The sequence below is a fragment of the Orcinus orca genome, chromosome 1 (assembly GCF_937001465.1).
Source record: "Orcinus orca chromosome 1, mOrcOrc1.1, whole genome shotgun sequence".
NCBI lineage: Eukaryota > Metazoa > Chordata > Mammalia > Artiodactyla > Delphinidae > Orcinus > Orcinus orca.
In genome coordinates this window covers 97,568,570-97,589,890 of record NC_064559.1, presented here as the reverse complement: position 1 = coordinate 97,589,890, position 21,321 = coordinate 97,568,570, and the positions used below count along the sequence as shown (strand labels likewise).

At 38.3% G+C, this 21,321-nt stretch overlaps 1 protein-coding gene across 3 annotated transcripts in view; it reads right to left on the bottom strand.

Moving 5' to 3' along the window:
* Positions 1 to 2,462: 2,462 nt before the first annotated feature.
* LOC101278136 (interferon-activable protein 203) overlaps positions 2,463 to 21,321 on the bottom strand; it is a 47,615-nt gene continuing 28,756 nt past the window's right edge. For 2 of the 3 annotated variants that reach the window (XR_007470128.1, XR_007470127.1), the window contains 5 exons: positions 20,737 to 20,934; positions 17,780 to 18,199; positions 16,113 to 16,304; positions 4,916 to 5,076; positions 2,463 to 2,771 (listed from right to left, as the gene is read on the bottom strand). Coding sequence is in view for 1 of the 3 variants with exons in the window: in XM_049694489.1 (XP_049550446.1) it covers positions 2,709 to 2,771; positions 16,113 to 16,304; positions 17,780 to 18,199; positions 20,737 to 20,934 (873 nt within the window). In the remaining 2 variants the exon portion in view is untranslated. The remainder of the gene's footprint in view (positions 2,772 to 4,915; positions 5,077 to 16,112; positions 16,305 to 17,779; positions 18,200 to 20,736; positions 20,935 to 21,321) is intronic. The other variant, XM_049694489.1, reaches the window with a different exon arrangement.

Sequence of the window (21,321 nt, the reverse complement as noted above, 5' to 3'; positions counted from 1 at the left end):
ATAAAATTTACTTTTTTCTTATGTTTAAGTGTACTAGAAGACCACTAAGTTTCCAAAAGAGGGCTTGGCAAAATTTTTCTGTAAAGCACCAAATAGCATATATTTTAAACTATGTGGGCCCTAGAGTCTCTGTTACGGATGCTTAACCTTGCACTGGCTACCAAAGGAGCCATAGACAATCCATAGATGAATGAGCATGTTTGTGTCCAATAAAACTGTATGGTGGACACTGAAATTTGAATTTGATATAATTTTCATGTGCCACATTCTTCTTTTGATTTTTTTCCCCAAGCATTAAAAAAATATACATAAGAAAAATTTTTGATAATTTAAACTTCACCAAAATGAACATGTCTTTTCAAAAGTTACCTTTAAATCATGAAAAGGCAAGCCAAAGATTGAGACATAGTATTTGCTAGTCACATAGCCACTAAAGACCCTGTACCCAGAATTTATAAAGGATTCTCAAAACTCAGTATTATGCAAACAAACAGCTGAATTTTTAAGATGGGCAAAAAAAAATACATAGGTGGCAAATAAGGACATAAAAAGATGCTCAACCTTATTTATCTTTAGGGAAATGCAGAATAAAACTACAGTGAGATACCACTATGCACCAATTAGAATGACTAAAATTTAAAAAGATTGACCATACCAGGGGCTGATGAAGATGAGGAGGAAGTAGAACTGTCATGCAATGGTGGCAAGAATGTTAAGTGGTACAGAACTTGGCAAAAAAGTTGGATAGTTTCTTTGTTTTTTAAAATTAACATGCACTTACAATGCTAAACTCTGAGGTGGATGCAGAGCAACTGATATTCTCACACATTGCTCAGGGGAATGAAAAATGCTACAGCCAGCTTAGAAAACAGTTTGGCGATTTCTTTTTTTTTTTTTTTTTTTTTGCGGTATGCGGGCCTCTTACTGTTGCGGCCTCTCCCGTTGCGGAGCACAGGCTCAGCGGCCGTGGCTCACGGGCCCAGCCGCTCCGCGGCATGTGGGATCTTCCCGGACCGGGGCACGAACCCGTGTCCCCTGCCTCGGCAGGCGGACTCTCAACCACTGCGCCACCAGGGAAGCCCGGCAATTTCTTATATATTTGAAATACATTTATCATATGAACCAACAGTCTCACCCCAAGATTTTTATTCATTGAAAATGATAACACAGGTTCACACAAAAATCTGCGTGCGAATATCTGCAGCAATTTTATTTGTAAATATGTCAAAGTGTCAACAATCCAATTGCTCCTCACTTGGGGAATGGATAAACAAACTTTGGTGGGTCCACACATTGAATTCTACGCAGCAATAGACAGGAATAAACTGATACACACAACTACATGGATGAATCTTAAACATACTATACTAAGTGAAAGAAGTCAGACTCAAAATGCTGTATACATTTTAACTTCCATTGTAGGAAACTCCGGAAAAGGGAAAAGTTTAAGCTGAGAAACTATGTCAGTGGTTACCAGGAGCTTGGATTGGAGGAAGCCTTGACAATAAAGTGTCATGAGGGAAATTCTTGTTACGATGGACTGTTCTAATCATTAGGAACATGATCTTACCTTCTGTCCCTTATTTTTCTTACTAGGGGAGTGAAAAGAAGAACACTATCAACCCTCTAGAGCTAATATAAGATTAAGTGACACAAAATAATTGCAAAACACCAGGTACCAAATATGTGATCAAGAAACACACTGTAAGGAAACTATATTCAATATCCTGTAATAAACCATAATGGAAAAGAATACAAAAAAGAATACATTCATATGTATAGCTGAATCAGTTTGCTGTACAGCAGAAATTAACACACACTATAAATCAACTCTACTTCAATAAAATACATGTAAAAAACTACATTGTAAATTTCAGTGTTAGCTATCTACTTTCCGCCATTGTACTCTAAACGAAATTAATTATTCGTCAGTGTTTGCCTAATGCAAGTCTTTGCCTGGAGCAACTTCCTCATAGGATCCACACATGTGAGAACCAGGAAGTATAGCTGCAGAGCTACTTACCCGTTAGTACCTGAATAAGTAAGTGGAACCAGTTATTTCACATCAGACAGGGCTAGAATTACTTCCAACATATACTAGTGACTTCATGCAAATCATCAGAAGCTGCCTTATTTGGTACACAAATTACCCAATTATGGCCCCTCCAGGAGATCAATTCTGAAAAGATATCATTGTTTTGGACTAAAGCAACTCCACCCTACGATAGGGGTTGGCAATTGAAGCACAGACTAGTTTCAGCTGCTCTGCCTTCTTCTTGGGTTTCTTTGAGCAGGGCACAGCTTGTTCAACCTGTTCATTCTTTACCAGAGTTATATTCTGTAAAGATCACAAGCAAAGTATAAATCCAAATATTGCTTGGGTCTTAAGTATCCCTATCTGATTTGCAGCCCACAGACTATTTGCTTTTAAGCAATGAACTAGACTCCTAGGGAGGCATGTCTTTAGGAAAAATCATGTTTATTATTATTTCCAAATTATAAAAGTTATAGATGCAAAATTAGGAATTGAGACGATACAGAGAAGTATAAAAAATGCAAAGCACCCCATCCCTAAGAATTAATGGCTAGTATACATATTGTGGTATTTCAACCATATGTATACATATATACTTTTTATCTGTACTTAGATCTTAGCTCCATAAACATCAATATTAATGACATCCAGGTTTTTAGAAGAACAGCTATAATCAGGTTTCCATATATGATTCAGGATTGAATGGTTGTTCCTTGCTTTTCCTGGCCTTGGTGACCTTGAAGAAGAAAGAGATAAGATAAACAATGAGATGACCCTGATTATACATTTCCCCCTTCACTCACACTGTGTCACCTTGCTATGGGCTGCATCCCTTTTTCTCTTCCTGTCTGAGGGGCTCTCCTCCCACTCTCACCTATCTTCTTTAGTGAATTCCTGTCTTTTGAGTCACCACCCCCAATTCTTGGCTGGAACCCTGAAATGAGATATGCACTCACACCCAGCGTGAGTGCATGTGGACAGGCAGGAGTTATTGGAGAACAAGAGAGAGGAAGGAGCAGGTGTACTCAAAGCCAAGAGTTGAAGGGAAAGTTCTTACTGGAAAGAAAGGTGGAAGAAAGGGGCAAAAGTTATTCCTGGCACCATGCTGTGAAGGAAGGATTGGGATATATCATTGAGAGTCTGAGTAATGGCAAGATCAAAAAGCATGTGCATGTTGGTGGGAATGTAAATTGATGCACTATGGAGAACAGTATGGAGGTTACTTAAAAAACTAAAACTAGAACTACCATATGACCCAGCAATCCCACTACTGGGCATATACCCTGAGAAAACCATAATTCAAAAAGAGTCTTGTACCACAATGCTCATTGCAGCTCTGTTTACAATAAAATAGCCAGGCCATGGAAGCAACCTAAGTGTCCATCGACAGATGAATGGATAAAGAAGATGTGACACATATATACAATGGAATATTACTCAGCCATAAAAAGAAATGAAACTGAGTCATTTGTAGTGAGGTGGATGGACCTAGAGACTGTCATACAGAGTGAAGTAAGTCAGAAAGAGAAAAACAAATACCGTATGCTAACACATATATATGGAATCTTGAAAAAAAAATGGTTCTGAAGAACCTAGGGACAGGACAGGAATAAAGACGCAGACATAGAGAATGGACTTGAGGACACGGGGAGGGGGAAGGGTAAGCTGGGAAGAAGTGCGAGAATGGCATGGACTTATATATACTACCAAATGTAAAATAGGTAGCTAGTGGGAAGCAGCCGCATAGCACAGGGAGATCAACCCGCTGCTTTGTGACCTCCTAGAGGGGTGGGATAGGGAGGATGGGAGGGGGGGAGATGCAAGAGGGAGGGGATATGGGGATATATACATATGTATAGCTGATTCACTTTGTTGTAAAGCAGAAACTAACACACCACTGTAAAGCAGTTATACTCCAATAAAGATGTTAAAAAAAAAAAAGGGGGGGGGTCTTCCCTGGTGGCGCAGTGGTTGAGAGTCCGCCTGCTGATGCAGGGGACGCGGGTTCGTGCCCCGGTCCAGGAGAATCCCACATGCCGCGGAGCGGCTGGGCCCGTGAGTCATGGCTGCTGGGCGTGCGCGTCCGCAGCCTGTGCTCCGCGGCGGGAGAGGCCACGGCAGTGAGAGGCCCGCGTACCGCAAAAAAAAAAAAAAAGGATCATCAGAGTAGCTACTGCATAGGGTTATTCTGAAAATTAAATGAGAAGATCTATGTACGATATTTAGCACATGTCCAAAATTATCAATATCATCCACTCAAGCAAGCTCTGTTCCACATTGACTATCTTCAGTAATAAGCAAATTCTACATTAGCTGATTCCACATGTTTTGTGCAATGATTGGGTCCTATGGGATTAACTGCAATTAAGTACTCCAAGTTTGATGTCCTTTATTCCTACATAGGCATCTATACACAGACTAGAAATCCAGAGAGCACTAAAAGCACCATCATGATGAATGGCAGGGAGCAAAATTATAGTTTGAGAGTTTTTTACAACCTCAGTCACAAAAGAGATTTTGGGGAGAACACTTAATCGTAAAGACATTTTTTATATCTACTATTTCACTTAAATGTCAGATTAGAGAATAGGCTTTAATTAAAGTTTGTAATAAGTAAAAAAAAAAAAAAAGAGCATGTGCATTTCTGAGTGCCTGATATGTCAGCCTTTGCATTTGATCTGTTTGCATTCCAGTGCAGGCATACATTGAAGATATTATGGGCTCAGTTCCAGACCACTGTGATAAAGCAAATATTGCAATAAAATGACACACAATTTATTTGCTTTCTCAGCGCATAGAAAACTTATGTTTACACCATACTGTAGTCTATTAATGCAGTAGCATTAATTAATGTATTAATCAATGTATTAATGTACATACCTGAATCAAAAATACTTTATTGCTAAAAAGACATTAACCATCATCTGAATCTTCAGTGAGTCATAATCTTTTTTTTATGGAGAAGGATCTTGCCTGGATGTGGATGGCTGCCGACTGATGAAGGTGATGGTTGCTGAAGGTTGGGGTGGTGGTGGCAATTTCTTAAATAAGACAATGAGGAAGTCTGCTGGATTGATTGACTCTTCCTTTTCATGGAAAATCTCTCTATAGCATGCATTGCTGTTTGATAGTGTAGGGGAACAAAGTTTGCCACGTTTACCACCCCAAAATATGTCTTTCTGGCATGAGGATTAATTTATGTTGATTATCTTTAAGAAAGAGAAGAGTCTGTAAGTCTTTCTTTTCACCTCCCCTTTAGCTGTGTAAAGAATTTAGATAAAGGGGCTGTTCCCAGAATAAAGGCCTCATCAGAGGTATCTGCAAAGAATATGGGCTAGGTGTAGTGGAGGAAAACTTGGCAGGGCCCAGAGATCAGAGTCCAGTCTGTGTCCCATCCTCTCTGCATGCCCAGAAACCATTTGTTTACCAAAACATTTGTTTTGCCATCTTCATGTGAATTGTCTTTCTCCCCAGTGGAAGTCCCAAACAACTACCCCCAACATACTCTTTTGTCATTAACTGAAGATGGTATTTAAGGTGAGGGTTTCAGTCATCTTGGTGAGTTACTCACTTTTTCTGGGTCTCTCCCATGTATACATGCTATTAAACTTTTGTTTGCTCTACTTCTGTTTATCTGTCTCACGTCAATTTAATTCTTAGACCAGCCGAAGAATCCAGGAGGGTAAAAGAAATTTTTTTCCTCACCGAGAATAGCATTTTACACACAGTAGAACTTCTTTCAAAATTGGAACCAAACTTCTCAAACCCTGCCAAAGCTATATCAACTAAGTTTGTGTAATATTCTAAATCCTTTGTTGTCATTTCAACGGTATTCACAGCAGCAGCATCAGGAGTAGATTCCATCTTAAGAAGCCATTTTTTTAATTCACCCATAAGAAGCAACTCATTATACGCTGAAGTTTCATCATGAGATTGCAGCAATTCAGTAACATCTTCAGGCTCCACTTCTAATTCTAGTTCATTTGCTATATCTACCACATCTACAGTTACTTCCTCCACTGAAGTCATGAACCTTTCAAAATCATCCATGAGGGTTGGAATCAAACTTCCTTCAAATTTCCTTCAAACTCTCATTCATGTTGGTATGTTGACCTCTTCCCATGAAATAGGAATGTTCTTAATGACATCTAGAATGGTGAATCCTTTCCAGAAGATTTTTATTTGACTTTGCCCTGATCCATCAGAAGAATCATATCTACTGCAGCTATATAGCCTTGTGAAATGTATTGCTTAAATAATAATCCCTGGGCTGCAGAATGGATGTTGTGTTAGCATGATAACAACATTAATCTCGTTGTACATCTCCATCAGTGCTCTTAGGTGATCAGGTGCATTGTCAATGAGCAGTAATATTTTAAAAGGAATCTTTTTTTTTCTGAGCGGTAGGTCTCAACAGTGGGCTTAAAATATTCAGTAAACCATGTTGTAAACAGATGCACTGTCATCCAGGCTTTATTGTGCCATTTACAAGAGCAGAGGCAGAGTAGACTTAGCAATCTTAAGGGCCCTCAGAATTTCAGAGTGGTCAGTGAGCACTGATTTCAACTTAGTCACCAGCTGCGTTAGTCCATAACAGGAGAGTCAGTCCATCCTTCAAAGCTTTAAAACCATGCACTGACTTCTCCTCTCTAGCTATGGAAGTCCTAGATGGCATCTTCTTCCAATATCAGGCTGTTTCATCTTCATTGAAAATCTGTTGTTGAGTGTAGCAACCTTTATCAGTCATCTCTGCTAGATCTTCTGTATAACTTAGCTGCAGCTTCTACATCAGCAGCATGCGCTGCTTCACCTTGTACTTTTATGTTATAGAGATGGCTTCTTAAACCTCATGAACCAACTTCTGCTAACTTCAAACTTTTCTTCTGCAGATTTCTCACATCTCTCAGCCTTCACAGAATTGAAAAGTGTTAGGACCTTACTCTGGGACTATTATAGCTGGTTTGACCTTCTATCCAGACCACTAAAACTTTTTCCATATAAAAAATAAGGCTGTTTTGATTTGTTATTCATAGGTTCACTGGCATAACATTTTAAAATTCCTTTAAAACGTTTTTCTGTACATTCACAACTTGTCTATTTAATGCAAGATATCTAGCTTTTGACCTCTTTTTTGCCTTCCTCACTAAGCTTAAATATGTCTAGTTTTTGATTTAACCTGAGAGATATGTGAGTCTTCCTTTCACTTGAACACTTAGAGGCCTCTGTGGGGTTATTAATTAGCCTAATTTCAATATTGTTTTGTCTCAGGGAATAGGGAGGCCCAAGGAGAGGGAGAGAGATGGGGGAATGGCCCATCAGTGGAGCAGTGAGAACACACATAACATTTATGAAAGAAATTTGCCATTTTATATGGGTGTGTGGTTCATGGCACTCCAAATGATTTCAATAGCAACATCACTGATCACAGATCACCATGACAAATATAAGAATAATGAAAAAGGCTGAAATATTATGAGACTTGCCAAACATGACACAGAGTCAAAGTGACAAATGTTTTGGAAAAATGGCACCAGGAGACTTGCTCTACACAGGATTGCTACAAACCCTCAATTTCTCAATTTGTCAAAAAAAAAAAAAAAGAAAAAAAAAAGCAATATCTGGAAAGCACAAGAAAATGAAGTGCAATAAAACAAGGTATGGCTGTGTTAACTTTTGTTAGTGTTCCAGGAATCCATCCCACATGAATGTGTATATGTGAGTTTGACAAAGACCATGGAATTTTCCCTGTAGGACCAAACACCTCTGTTGTAGACCAGTATGTGTATCTCACTAAAGGCAGGTAACTTTGTGTTCTGAAATGCTCAGGGGCATCCTTGATCATTTAGATTGAAATGAGCTCTGTTAACTATCCTCTGGGATAAAAGGTATTTCTTCTATTCTATACATGATGAATCAGAGGTTCCTAGTATTTAAGTTATTAGTCACCTAGCAAATGACAGAACCAGTATTTGAAACAAATCTGCCTTAAGGAAGTCCAAATTTACTAAATAATCTACCTGGTCTGAAAATTCAAACAATTCTACAATATTTAGCTTAGATATCATATCCTTTAATAGCCTCTCTGAAGTTTCTCTCTTCAATATGATTAAAAGTACCCTTAAATGAAAACTATAAGATGCTGATGAAAGAAATTGAAGATGGCACAAACAGATTGGAAGAACATGGATTCTTCCAATCCATGTTCTTGGATTGGAAGAATCAATATTGTTAAAATGACCACACTACCTAAGGCAATCAACAGATTCAATGCAATCCCTATAAAATTACCAATAGCATTTTTCAAAGGACTGCAAAAATTTTTTTTTATTTTGTATAGAAACACAAAAGACTCCAAATAGCCAAAACAATATTGAGAAAGAAGAATGGAGCTGGAGGAATCACGCTCCCTGACTTCAGACTACTACAAAACTACAGTAATCAAAACAGTATGGTACTGCCATAAAAACAAACATATAGATCAACGGAACAGGATAGAAAGCCCAGAAATAAACCCACACACTTATGGTCAGTTAATCAATGACAAAGGAGGCAAGAATATACAATGGAGAAAAGGCAGTCTGTTCAATAAGTGGTGCTGGGAAAACTGGACAGCTACATCTAAAAGAATCAAGTTAGAACATTCCCTAACACCATATACAAAAATAAACTCAGAATGGATTAAGGACCTAAATGTAAGACCCGATACTATAAAACACCTATCACAAACATAGGCAGAACACTCTTTGAAATAAGTTGCAGCAATATTTTTTTGGATCAGTCTCCTAGAGTAATGGAAATGAAAACAAAAATGACCAAATGGGACCTAATTAAACTTAAAGCTTTTGCATAGCAAAGGAAACCATAAACAAAACGAAAAGACAACCTATGGCCTGGGAGAAAATATTTGCAAATGATGCTACCAACAAGGGATTAACTTTCAAAATATACAAACAGCTCATACAGCTTAATATCAAAATAACAAACCCAATCAAAAAATGGGCAGAGGACCTAAATATACATTTCTCTAAAGAAGACATATAACGGCCAACAAACTCATAAAAAGATGCTCAATATTGCTAATTATTAGAGAAATGCAAATCAAAACTACAATGAAGTGTAACCTCACACCAGTCAGAATGGCAATCATTAAAAAGACTACAAGGGGGCAGAGTCAAGATGGCAGTATGGGCTTCCCTGGTGGCACAGTGGTTGACAGTCTGCCTGCCGATGCAGGGAACACGGGTTCGTGCCCTGGTCCGGGAGGATCCCACATGCCACGGAGCGGCTGGGTCCGTGAGCCAAGGCCACTGAGCCTGTGCGTCTGGAGCCTGTGCTCTGCAATGGAAGAGGCCACAACGGTGAGAGGCCCATGTACCGCCAAAAAAAAAAAAAAAGATAGCGGTATGGGAAGACACCGAGTTACCATCTCCCCACAACTAGGGAGCCTGCCTAGTTGGAGGACCCAGCCTGCCAGTGGAGGACCCTGATGCCCAAGGAGATGGAGGAACCCTGAAGTGAATGGGTAAGATGTGGGGGGACTGAAGGGGGAGGCCAGACAGGATTGGCACCCCTGAGGACAGGGAGATCAGGAGACGCAGGTAGGAGGGGCCCTCTGGGAGGAGGAGCTGGAGAGGAGTGGAGGGTGACTGCCCCACCCACTCGGGCCCAGGGAGCCTGCTGAGCTCCCAGGCCAATTCCCTGCCTTCCAAAGGCCCCTCCAGGCCGCGTGGGTCCTTGGGAGCATAGGAGGGAGGTCGGGGAGATCAGGAGAGGCAGGCAGGAAGGGCCCTTTAGGAGGGAGGAGCAGGAGAGGAGAGGAGGGTGTTTGCCTCACCCACTCAAGCCCAGGAAGCCCGCTGGGCTCCCAGTTGAGGTCTCCTACCCTCTGGGACCTCTGTTCAGTTGAGCCTAGGCCCCACGCCCCACTGCTCCCAGAGCCTTTTCCAGCACTGTGGGTCCTAAGCATAGGCCCTGTCCACTGCCCAAACCTTGCCCTTGCTTAGGCCCTACCCTCCACAATCAAGGCCTTTTCCACCATTTTTTTTTCTTTTCCCTCCTCCTCTTTTTTACTATTGTGGTACCTTCCAGTTGATAATTCATTTATATTTTTATATTCTTTCTAATGTATCTGTTAGTTTCCTAGTCCAATTTTATTTTCTACATTGTTATTGTTCCCTCTCTCTCTCTTTTTTTTTTTTGCCACCCCCACAGTTTGCAGGATCTTCATTTATGAGCCAGGTTGGGCAGAAGCTCCTGCAGTGGAACCTCCAAGTCCAAACCACTGGACTAACAGAGAATCTCAGACCCCAGGGAATATTCATCAAACTGAGGTCTCACAGAGGTTGTCATCTCAGCACCAAGACCCAGCTCTACCCAACAGCCTACAAACTCCAGTTTTGGAAGCCTCAGGCCAAACAGCAAGTAAGACAGGAACACCATCCCACTAATTAAAAAAAAAAAAAAATGAGAGGGCAAAAAAATATGTCACAGATGAAGAAGCAAGGTAAAAAACGTACAACACCAAATAAATGAAGAGGAAATACACAATTTACCTGAAAAAGAATTCAGAGTAATGATAGCAAAGATGATCCAGAACTGTGGAAATAGAATGGAGGCACGGATTGAGAAAATACAAGAAATGTTTAGCAAAGATCTAGAAGAAATAAAGAACAAACAAAGAGATGAACAACACAATAACTGAAATGAAAAATACACTAGAAGGAATCAATAACAGAATAACTGAGGCAGAAGAACAAATAAGTGAGCTGGAAGACAAAATGGTGGAAATAACTGCTGAGGAGCATAATAAAGGAAAAAAAAAAAGAAAAAAATTGAAGACTATCTCAGAGACCTCTGGGACAACACTAAATGGACCAACATTCACATTATAGCGGTCACAGAAGAAGAAGAGGAAAAGAAAGGGTCTGAGAAAATATTTGAAGAGATTATAGTCAAAAACTCGCCTAACATGGGAAAGGAAATAGTCACCCAAGTCCAGGAAGCACAGAGAGTCCCATACAGGATAAACCCTAGGAAAAACACACCAAGACACATATTAATCAAACTAACAAAAATTCAATTCAAAGAAAAAATATTAAAAGCAGCAAGGGAAAAGCAAAGACAATATACAAAGGAATCCCCATACACAGATTTTTCAGCAGAAACTCTGCTGGCCTGAAGGGAGTGGCAGGATATACTTAAAGTGATGAAAGAGAAAAACCTACAACCAATATTACTCTCCCCAGCAAGGATCTCATTCAGATTTAACAAGAAATCAAAAGCTTTCCAGACAAGCAAAAGCTAAGAGAATTCAGCACCACCAAACCAGCCTTACAACAAATGCTAAAGAAACTTCTCTAGGTGGGAAAAACAAGAGAAGAAAAAGACCCACAAAAACAAAGCCAAAACAATTTAAAAAGTGGTAATAGGAGCATACATATCAATAATAACTTTCAATGTAAATGTATTAAATTCCCCAACCAAAAGGCACAGACTGGCTGAATGGATACAGCAATACGACACATATATATGCTGTCTTCAAGAGACCCACTTAAGACTAGGGACACATGCAGACTGAAAGTGAAGGGATGGAAAAAGATATTTCATGAAAATGGAAATCAAAAGAAAGCTGTATTAGCAAAACTCATATCAGATAAAATAGACTTTAAAATAAAGACTGTTACATGAGATAAGGAAGGACACTACATAATGATCAAAGGATCAATCCAAGAAGAAGATATAACAATTATAAATGTTCATGCACCCAACATAGGAGCACCTCAATATATAAGGCAAATGCTAACAACCATGAAAGAAGAAATCAACAGTAACACAATAATAGTAGGGGACTTTAACACCACACTTACACCAATGGACATATCATCCAAACAGAAAATATATAAGGAAACACAAGCTTTAAATGACACAATAGACCAGATAGATTTAATTGATATTTATAGACCATTCCACCCAAAAGTGGCAGAATACACTTTCTTCTCAAGTGCACACGAAACATTCTCCAGGATACATCACATCTTTGGACACAAATCAAGCCTCAGAAAATTTAAGAAAATTGAAATCATATCAAGCATCTTTTCTGACCACAACACTATGAGATTGGAAATCAATTACAGGAAAAAATACTGAAAAAACACAAATACATGGAGGCTAAACAGTGCACTACTAAATAACCAAGAGACCACTGAAGAAATCAAAGAAGCAATAAAAAAGTACATAGAAACAAATGACAATGAAAACACATTGACCCAAAACCTATAGGAATAAAAGGAATAAAAACCATATGAACATCTCAATAGATGCAGAAAAAGCTTTTGACAAAAGCTTTTGATGCAGCAAAAGCAGTTCTAAGAGGGAAGTTTATAGCAATTCAATATCACCTCAAGAAACAAGAAAAATCTCAAATGCACAATCTAACCGTACACTTAAAACAACTAGAGAAAGAACAAAGAAAACCCAAAGTCAGTAGAGGGAAAGAAATCATAAAGATCAGAGCAGAAATAAATGAAATAGAAATGAAGAAAACAATAGCAAGGATCAATAAAACTAAAACTTGGTTCTCTGAGAAGATAGGCAAAATTGATAAACCCTTAGCCAGACTCATCAAGAAAAAAAAGGGAGAGTACGCAAATCAATAAAATTAGAAATGAAAAAGGAGAAATCACAACTGACACTGCAGAAATACAAAGGAATATAAGAGACTACTACCAACAACTTTATGCCAATATAATGGACAGCCACGAAGAAATGGACAAATTCTTGGAAAGGTACAATTTTCCAAGACTGAACCAGGAAGAATTAGAAAATATAAACAGACCTATCACAGGTAATGAAATTGAAACCGTAATTAAAAATCTTCAAAATACAAAAGTCCAGGACCAGATGGTTTCACAGGCGAATTCTATCACACATTTAGAGAAGAGCTAACACTGACCCTTCTCATACTCTTCTAAAAATTGCAGAGGGAGAAACACTCCCAAATTCATTCTAGAAAGCCACCATCACCCTGACACCAAAACCAGAAAAAGATATCCTAAAAAAAGAAAATTATAGATCAATATCTCTGATGAACATAGATGCAAAAATCCTGAACAAAATACTAGAAAACAGAATACAACAACACATTAAATGGATCATACACCACAGTAAAGTGGGATTCATCCCAGGGATGTAAGGATTCTTTAATATATGCAAATCAATCAATGTGATACACCACATTAACAAATTAAGGAATAAAAACCATATGAACATCTCAATAGATGCAGAAAAAGCTTTTGACAAAATTCAACACCCATTTATGATAAAAACCCTCCAGAAAATGGGTATAGAGGGAACCTACCTCAACATAATAAAGGCCATATATGACAAACCCACAGCAAGCATCATACTCAATGGCGAAAAACTGAAAGCATTTCCACTAAGATCAGGAACAAGACAAGGATGTCCACTCTTGCCACTCTTATTCAACATATTTTTGGAAGTTCTAGCCATGGCAATCAGAGAAGAAAAAGAAAGAAAAAGAATACAAATTGGAAAAGAAGAAGTAAAACTGTCACTGTTTGCAGATGACATGATACTATACATAGAAAATCCTAAAGATGCCACCAGAAAACTAATAGAACTAATCAATGAATTTGGTAAGGTTGCAGGATACAAAATTAATGCACAGAAACCTCTGGCGTTCCTATACACCAATAACGAAAAATCAGAAAGAGAAATTAAGGAAACACTACCATTTACAATTGCAACAGAAAGAATAAAGTATCTAGGAATAAACCTGCCTAAAGAGGTGAAAGACTTGTACTCAGAAAACTATAAAACACTGATGAAAGAAATCAGAGATGACATAAACAGATGGAGAAATATACCATGTCCTTGGACTGGAAGAATCAAAAGCAATCTACAGATTCAATGCAATCCCTATCAAACTACCAATGGCATTCTTCACAGAATTAGAACAAAACGTTTTACAAGTTGTAAGGAACACAAAAGACCCTGAGTTGCCAAAGCGATCTTGAGAAAGAAAAATGGGGTTGGAGAAATCAGGCTCCCCAAATTCAAACTATACCACAAAGCTACAGTAATCAAGACAGTATGGTACTGGCACAAAAACAGAAATACAGATCAATGGTACAGGATAGAATGCCCAGAGATAAACTCACACACATATGGTCACCTAATTTACAACAAAGGAAACAAGAACATACAATGGAGAAAAGACAACTTCTTCAATAAGTGGTGCTGGGAAAACTGGACAACTACATGTAAAAGAATGAAATTAGAGCAACTACCTAACACCATACACAAAAATAAACTCCAAATGGATTAAAGACATAAATGTAAGACCAGACACTATAAAACTCTTAGAGGAAAATATAGGAAAAACACTCTTTGACATAAACCACAGCAAGATCTTTTTTGTCCCACCTCCTAGCATAATAGAAAAAAAACCAAAAATAAACAAATGGGACTTAATTAAACTTAAAAGCTTTTGCACAGCAAAGGAAACCATAAACAAGACAAAAAGACAACCCTCAGAATGGGAGAAAATATTTGCAAGTGAAACAACAGACAAAGGATTAATCTCCAAAATATGCAAACAGTTCATGGAGCTCAATATCAAAAAAAACAACAACAATCTAATTAAAAATTGGGTGGAATACCTAAATTGACATTTCACCAAGTGAGACGTACAGATGGTCAAGAGGCACATGAAAAGATGCTCAACATCACTAATTATTAGAGAAATGCAAATCAAAACTACAATGAGGTAGCACCTCACGCCCGGTCAGAATGGCCGTTATCAAAAAATCTAGAAACAATAAATGCTGGAAAGGGTGTGGGGAAAAGGAAACCTGCTGCACTGTTGGTGAGAATGTAAATTGTTACAACCACTATGGAAAAGAGTATGATGACCTAGAGGGGTGGGATAGGGTGGATGGGAGGGAGGCTCAAGAGGGAAGGACATATATGCATATGACTGATTCACTATGGTATACAATAGAAACTAACACAGTATTGTAAAGCAATTATACTCCAATAAAAATATATTAAGAAAAAGATACTATGTGGATTAAATGAGATAATGTAAAGAAAAAAATAGTTACAAGTAACAAATGCTGGAGAGGGTGTGGAGAAAAAGAAACCTTCCTTACACTGTTATTGGGAATGTAAATTGGTGCAGCCACTATGGAGAACAGTATGGAGGTTCCTTAAAAAGCTAAAAATAGAGTTACCACATGACCCAGCAATCCCACTACTGGGCATATGCCCTGAGAAAACCATAATTCAAAAAGAGACATGTACCACAATGTTCACTGCAGCACTACAATAACCAGTACATGGAACCAACCTAAATGTCCATCGACAAATGAATGGATAAAGAAGATGTGGTACATATATACAATGGAATACTACTCAGCCATAAAAAGAATGAAATAATGTCATTAGCAGCAACATGGACGAACCTAGAGATTATCATACTAAGTGAAGTAGTCAGAGAAAGACAACTATCATATGTTATTATTTATATGTGGAATCTAAAAAAATGATACAAATGAACTTATTTACAAAACAGGAATAGATTGACAGACATAGAAAGCAAACTTATGGTTACCAAAGAGGATAGCAGTGGGAGAAGCGGGAGTAAATTAGGAGTTTTGGATTAACATATGCACATTATTATCTATAAAATAGGTAACTGAGGACCTACTGTATAGCACAGAGAACTATACTCAGTATCTTGTAATAACCTATAAGGGAAAAGAATCTGAAAATGAATATATATATGTGTGTGTGTGTGTGTGTGTGTGTGTGTGTGTGTAACAGATCCCATTTGCTGTACACTTGAAACTAAGAAAACATTGTAAACTATACTTCAATACAAAAAAATAAATTTAAAAATATCATTAAAAAAAAGAATAATGAAAAGAAACTTTACACCCACTAAATGGCAAAAATTAGTTCTCGTTCCACCTGCTGGACTCTCCGTAGTAACAGCAGTCTAGTTTTCTTAAAGACTTCTACTTTGGAACAATAATGACCCCCCAGAAAATCTCACCTTGATGAAACTGTGAATTATGGATCTCAGCTGCCTCTTATCCCCACTTAATGCCAATTCAAAGCAGATGAGTGTAAGTCTATCGCCTTTCTCACAGCTGATTCTGGTCAGTCGTTCTCCATAAACCAGGACTTCCATCACTCCTGTATTATCTTGTATTTCATAATATATGCATTCATTACGTACCAATTTCTGCAAAAGAAAATTAGCATCCATCTTCTGAGAACTGGATCAGGAATTTCCACAACTTTGAAAAATATAGGGTGTTAGTGGAAACTGTTGTCTCAGACCAGTTAATATGAGCTGGAGGTCCAGAATTACAGGTACCAAATAGTGTAAGATATCTTGTTCAGTTTATCCCCCCATTTAAATTCTCTTTCTGTCTTTCCTTCCTTTAAGTCTTTGTGTGCTGGGTTCTTCTAGAAAACTGGATTACTTTCCTAATTTTTCCTGCTCCCATCTCAGAATAGCTGAGATTTCTTAAGAAAATTGGATATAGTGTGGTCTGATAAGCTTCACAGGTTTCTTTGGATCTCCCTGAGAACAAAGGCCATTCATGTCTTATTATGAGTCTCAAAAAGATGGTTGCAAGTCCTCCTTAAGCAGATTATTATTTCAATACGTAATTCTTTCCTCTATCTTCTCTATTTATTCATTCTTCCCTAATCTGCCCAATCTTGAATCTAGATCATCTACTTCCATTGTTCTAATTTCTATATCACTTACTTTACTCATGAATTCTACAAATGCACATGTGTGCACAGTCACTTAAACAGAGTGTATGGAAAACAACAGGGGGATAGGTAAAGAGCCACCCTAGAAGACATATATAATGGATTATGAAACAATACTTCACATAACGGTTAGGTCAGCTAACCTTAGTATTTCTATGATGTGTTGGGACTGAAATACCTACCCTAATTCTAAGAATTCAGCAAAATTCTGCATTTTATTGCCCATATTAATATATTGTGGAATGAAACAACCTGATTTTTCTAGCGTTTTCAACATCCATATTTCTCTTATTTGTTAATGCCAAGGTTTTTTGCTCAACAATTTTTTGATGAATGAATGTGAAGAAGTGAGAGAACTTTAGAGGTCAGATGATCAGAATCTTAGCTAACTGTGGATAAGAGCTGATTCTAGGGCAAAGTAGTCTATTGATTTCTGACTCTGGTTGTCATAGTTGAAATCCTAGCTTGGAAGGGCAATTCTTTATTCACAATTAAGTTAAGCTGTCACTGAAACAGGAGGCAGAACTCAAAGAAACAAAACCAGAAGGAGAGCTCTCTCTCTTCGCCCCCCCACCTCTCTCTATATATCTATATATATAAACATATATAGATGGATATAGATTTGTATGTATCTATATATATATACAGATATAAACTCTGCCCTTTACTGGCTCAGGGTGGCTATGAATGGATTAGCACAGCTGTTAAAATCCCATGATTTCTGGAGGACTTGCATGCTGTTACCTTGGGAAGAAGAATGTTAAGAGATTGTCTATGTTATATTCTGAAGTGGGAAGACGGCACCCAGGTATCCCTGGTCAGGGGGGCTTTGAGTTCCTGTGTTTATGAAGTTAACCAAATTCATTCGGCAGCTAAGACTTTTACGTTCCAGGGTTGCAGAAGAAATATTGCAGAACAATGGTGTGGGCTTACCTCATGCACCAGAAACACCCCATTCACAAATGTTCCTAGAGCTTGCGAGTAAAGATGACTGATTTTAGGAGTTGCATTTGCCTTTTGAATCAGGCTTTTAGAGATCTCCATCTTTCGGTCAGGGTTAACATCAGACACAGATGAGGCATTGAACACCTCCAGGAACCCACTGCGGCCAAAATAATCTGATATGGCAATGATTTTCTTTGGGATGAACTTCTCCTTCAGGTCAACATGATAAACCTTCACTTGGAAGAACTGGCTCTCAGTAGCCACTGTGGCATGAAACATCTTCCTCTCGCCTTCTCTGACATCATATGTAAATGGTTCCGTTGCTTTCAGCACCATCACTTCTTTGGGCCCCCTCTGGAAGCCCTCCTCTCTGGAAGCTTCTTTAGGTACAGCCTTCAATCTTGGTTTCTACATAGAAGTATACACCAAAAACAGGCACAATTAAGAACAGGATTCACTCTCTAATGAGAATCATCTAGGGCTAAATGTTGACCTCAACAAAGAACATAATTAAGAACATAATTAACATATTAAGAACATAATTAGGTGGAGTTGGGAAAAAAACATAATTAACATATTAAGAACATAATTAGGTGGAGTTGGAAAAAAAAAAAAACCTAGACAAAGATCACTGACGTGGTATATATAATCTAATGGAATGTATGGAGATGATTTAAACAGTGAATTTTCTTCTTTTTCATTGTTTTATGAGTGTGGTAGGAAGAATACTTTTCTTTAAAAGGTATTAACTCAAGGGAAGAACTATTTCTCCCCGGAAGAGCTATGTAGAGTACAGAGGCAGTGGGCAATAGCAATGCTGCTGTGTAGTGATTTCTAGTAGAGATGAGGATGAAAAAATCAACTTAAATTATCCCATCAACTCATTTCAGTGTGCAAGATAAGATACAAATTTGGATGAACATAAATTGCCCTTGATAGCACTGAGAGTAGGGAATGGCTCCAGTCAGAATCCATTGATCTCATCCCAGTAGATGTGGCAATTTAAAGACCCAAATTAGAAAGTCTCTTTTCAGGAAAGCAGTGTTATATTGAAAAAGGGTTAGTAGACAGTCACTGGAAAAAAATCCCATGAACTTTCTGAATTTGGAAATGTCCTGGATAAAGGATGTTTTGAAGAGTAGCAGAATCAGCCACCCCAAAATACGTTTCTTTGGCATAGGATTATCTTAAGCTGATTATTTTGAAAAACAACATACATAGAGGAAGCTCTAAAACCAGAAAGAAAGTTGCCCTTTTGCAAGGGAAATGTGTATTTATAAATTAAATCTCCATTTCTAAGGGTGTCTCCCCCTGTGTACTAGGAAGAGAAGGAGGACTCTAAATCTCAAGAGAATACTATCACCAGAGGAGAAACTGACTTAAATTTGCATAACAAACATCACCCTTGTTTTTCCTGCTTTTCCTGGTAACCTCCACAAAACGGGCCTCCCCACACTTTTCTTTCTTCTGTTTTCACTAAAGATGGTATTTAAGCTGGGGGCTTAGGCCACCTCAGGGAGTTACTCATTCTTCTTGGGTCTCGTCTATGTATAGATGAGGTATACCTGTTAATAAACTTCTGCTAGCTTTTTCTTGACAATCTTTGCTTTAATACAGGGGTCTCAACCAAGAACTCAGAACGGTAGAGGGGAAATTGCTTTTCCTCCTCTACACACCCCTGTTAGAATAATGGCAGGACCCTTAGGAGAAGAATGCCAAAGGAGAAGTCAGGTGTCAGGGGACTTTTCTATGCCCCCCTGTCTACCCAGTGCCTGCACCATTTCTGAGTTTCAGGAGAGCAGTTTGAATTGGAGGGGAGGTTACTGATCTGTAAGAAGTGTGAAGGCAAGGGGGGGCCATGGGAGTTCTAGGGACCAGTTCATGGAGACAGGCCAGCTGCCTCCACAGACCAGCAGTGCTCCATGTGGTCTGACTTGTACCGTTATACAGGCCACAGCCTGGGGGTCATGGGGCTTAACTCTGATTTCTCATCACTGTGGCCAATTCTCCCTACATCCAATGCTCATTCCCAGGCCAAGTTAATCAGGAACAACAAATCTCATACTAGTAACAACAGCAGCACCTTGACAAGAAGTGCACAGGACCTAAGGAAGAAATTATGTATCTATACTCAGGGTCATGAAAGAAGACCTGATGGACACATGTTCTTATTATGTTCATTGTGTGTATAGGGAACACTGAAAATAGCCTAAAGTCAAATAGTAAAGGATTATTTTTAAATTTATAAAAATTTAAAGATGCAGTTATTCTCTTACATTAAAATAATAATTTAAATCTATACTTCTTGAATTAAGTAGCACTTCAAGATATAGCAGGTGAAAGTAAAAACCTGAATTATAGAAAAATATGTGTAATGTGATCAACCTGGGATAAATTGATATTCTTTGTATATACATAACAAAAGGTAAAATCAGAAAGACTGTTTACCAAAATATGGCATTTGATAGAAGGGAGATTTCAGATAGTTAAAATTAACTATTTTTGTCTATGTATCTGCATTTCCTAAATTTCTTAGATGATATTACTTCCATAATTAAAAAAAAGAGAAAGAATTGGTGATAGTGCTTTGTTTGTTTCTGTATTTCTCCACCTTATTGCACCCTAAGCTCTCTCACTCATGATGTATTGAGAGAAACACAGAAATAAAATTAAACAAACAAATTACTAGTTATACCCATGACTGAAGAGGAATGATTTATGTGCACACTAGGTCATAGAATATCCTAATACAAAGGGCAGCATAATAAGAGTCCGAATTTGAATGTAGGTAGGATCTCAAAATACACACTCAATAACAATACGTGTGATCTAATTAATAAAGAATTGTATGTTGTAGGGGATTAGTGTGAAGTTCCTTTATGGTTCTAGAGAACGCTGTCATTATGCTGTAGGGAGGGAAAGTACTGAAAACAGGAATCTGGTACCTTGGTTGAGGAACTGCTGGATGAGGTTGGTGGCAGCATCTGAGGAGTCTGAAGGCAGCCCTCATTTGGGATTATGCTGAAGTTTGCACATTGTGGAAGCTGACTCTGCTCCAGGCATAGTTTCTTTTTCTTGGAGTCAAGCGTTTTATTGGTTGTGTCTTCTATTCTTTGAATCCAAAAATATGTATTTTCTTCTTCCTGGTTAATGGTTTTCAATATCAGATGAACCATAACATTTCTCTCTTTCTCTCTCTCTCTCTCTCTCTCTCTCTCTCTCTCTCTGTCTCTATCTCTCTCTGTCTCTCTCTCACACACACACACCACAGGATCTTCACTCTGCCAATTTGCTCTGGAATAATAGTACATCTTCAGATACCCTCAACACCTCCCCAGCTTGGAGTCCAACCAGGATTTCAAACTTCTCTCTGCAAATGTTAAAAACTCAGGTGATCAAAATTTCATCAATCTGTTTTGGAATTCTGGCTCTACCTCTGCTGCAAACTGGCCTGTATCAACTTCACCAAGACAACACTTGGAGTAATTTATTAGTAGAAAACTCTACCAGGTTATAATGGAAGCACATCT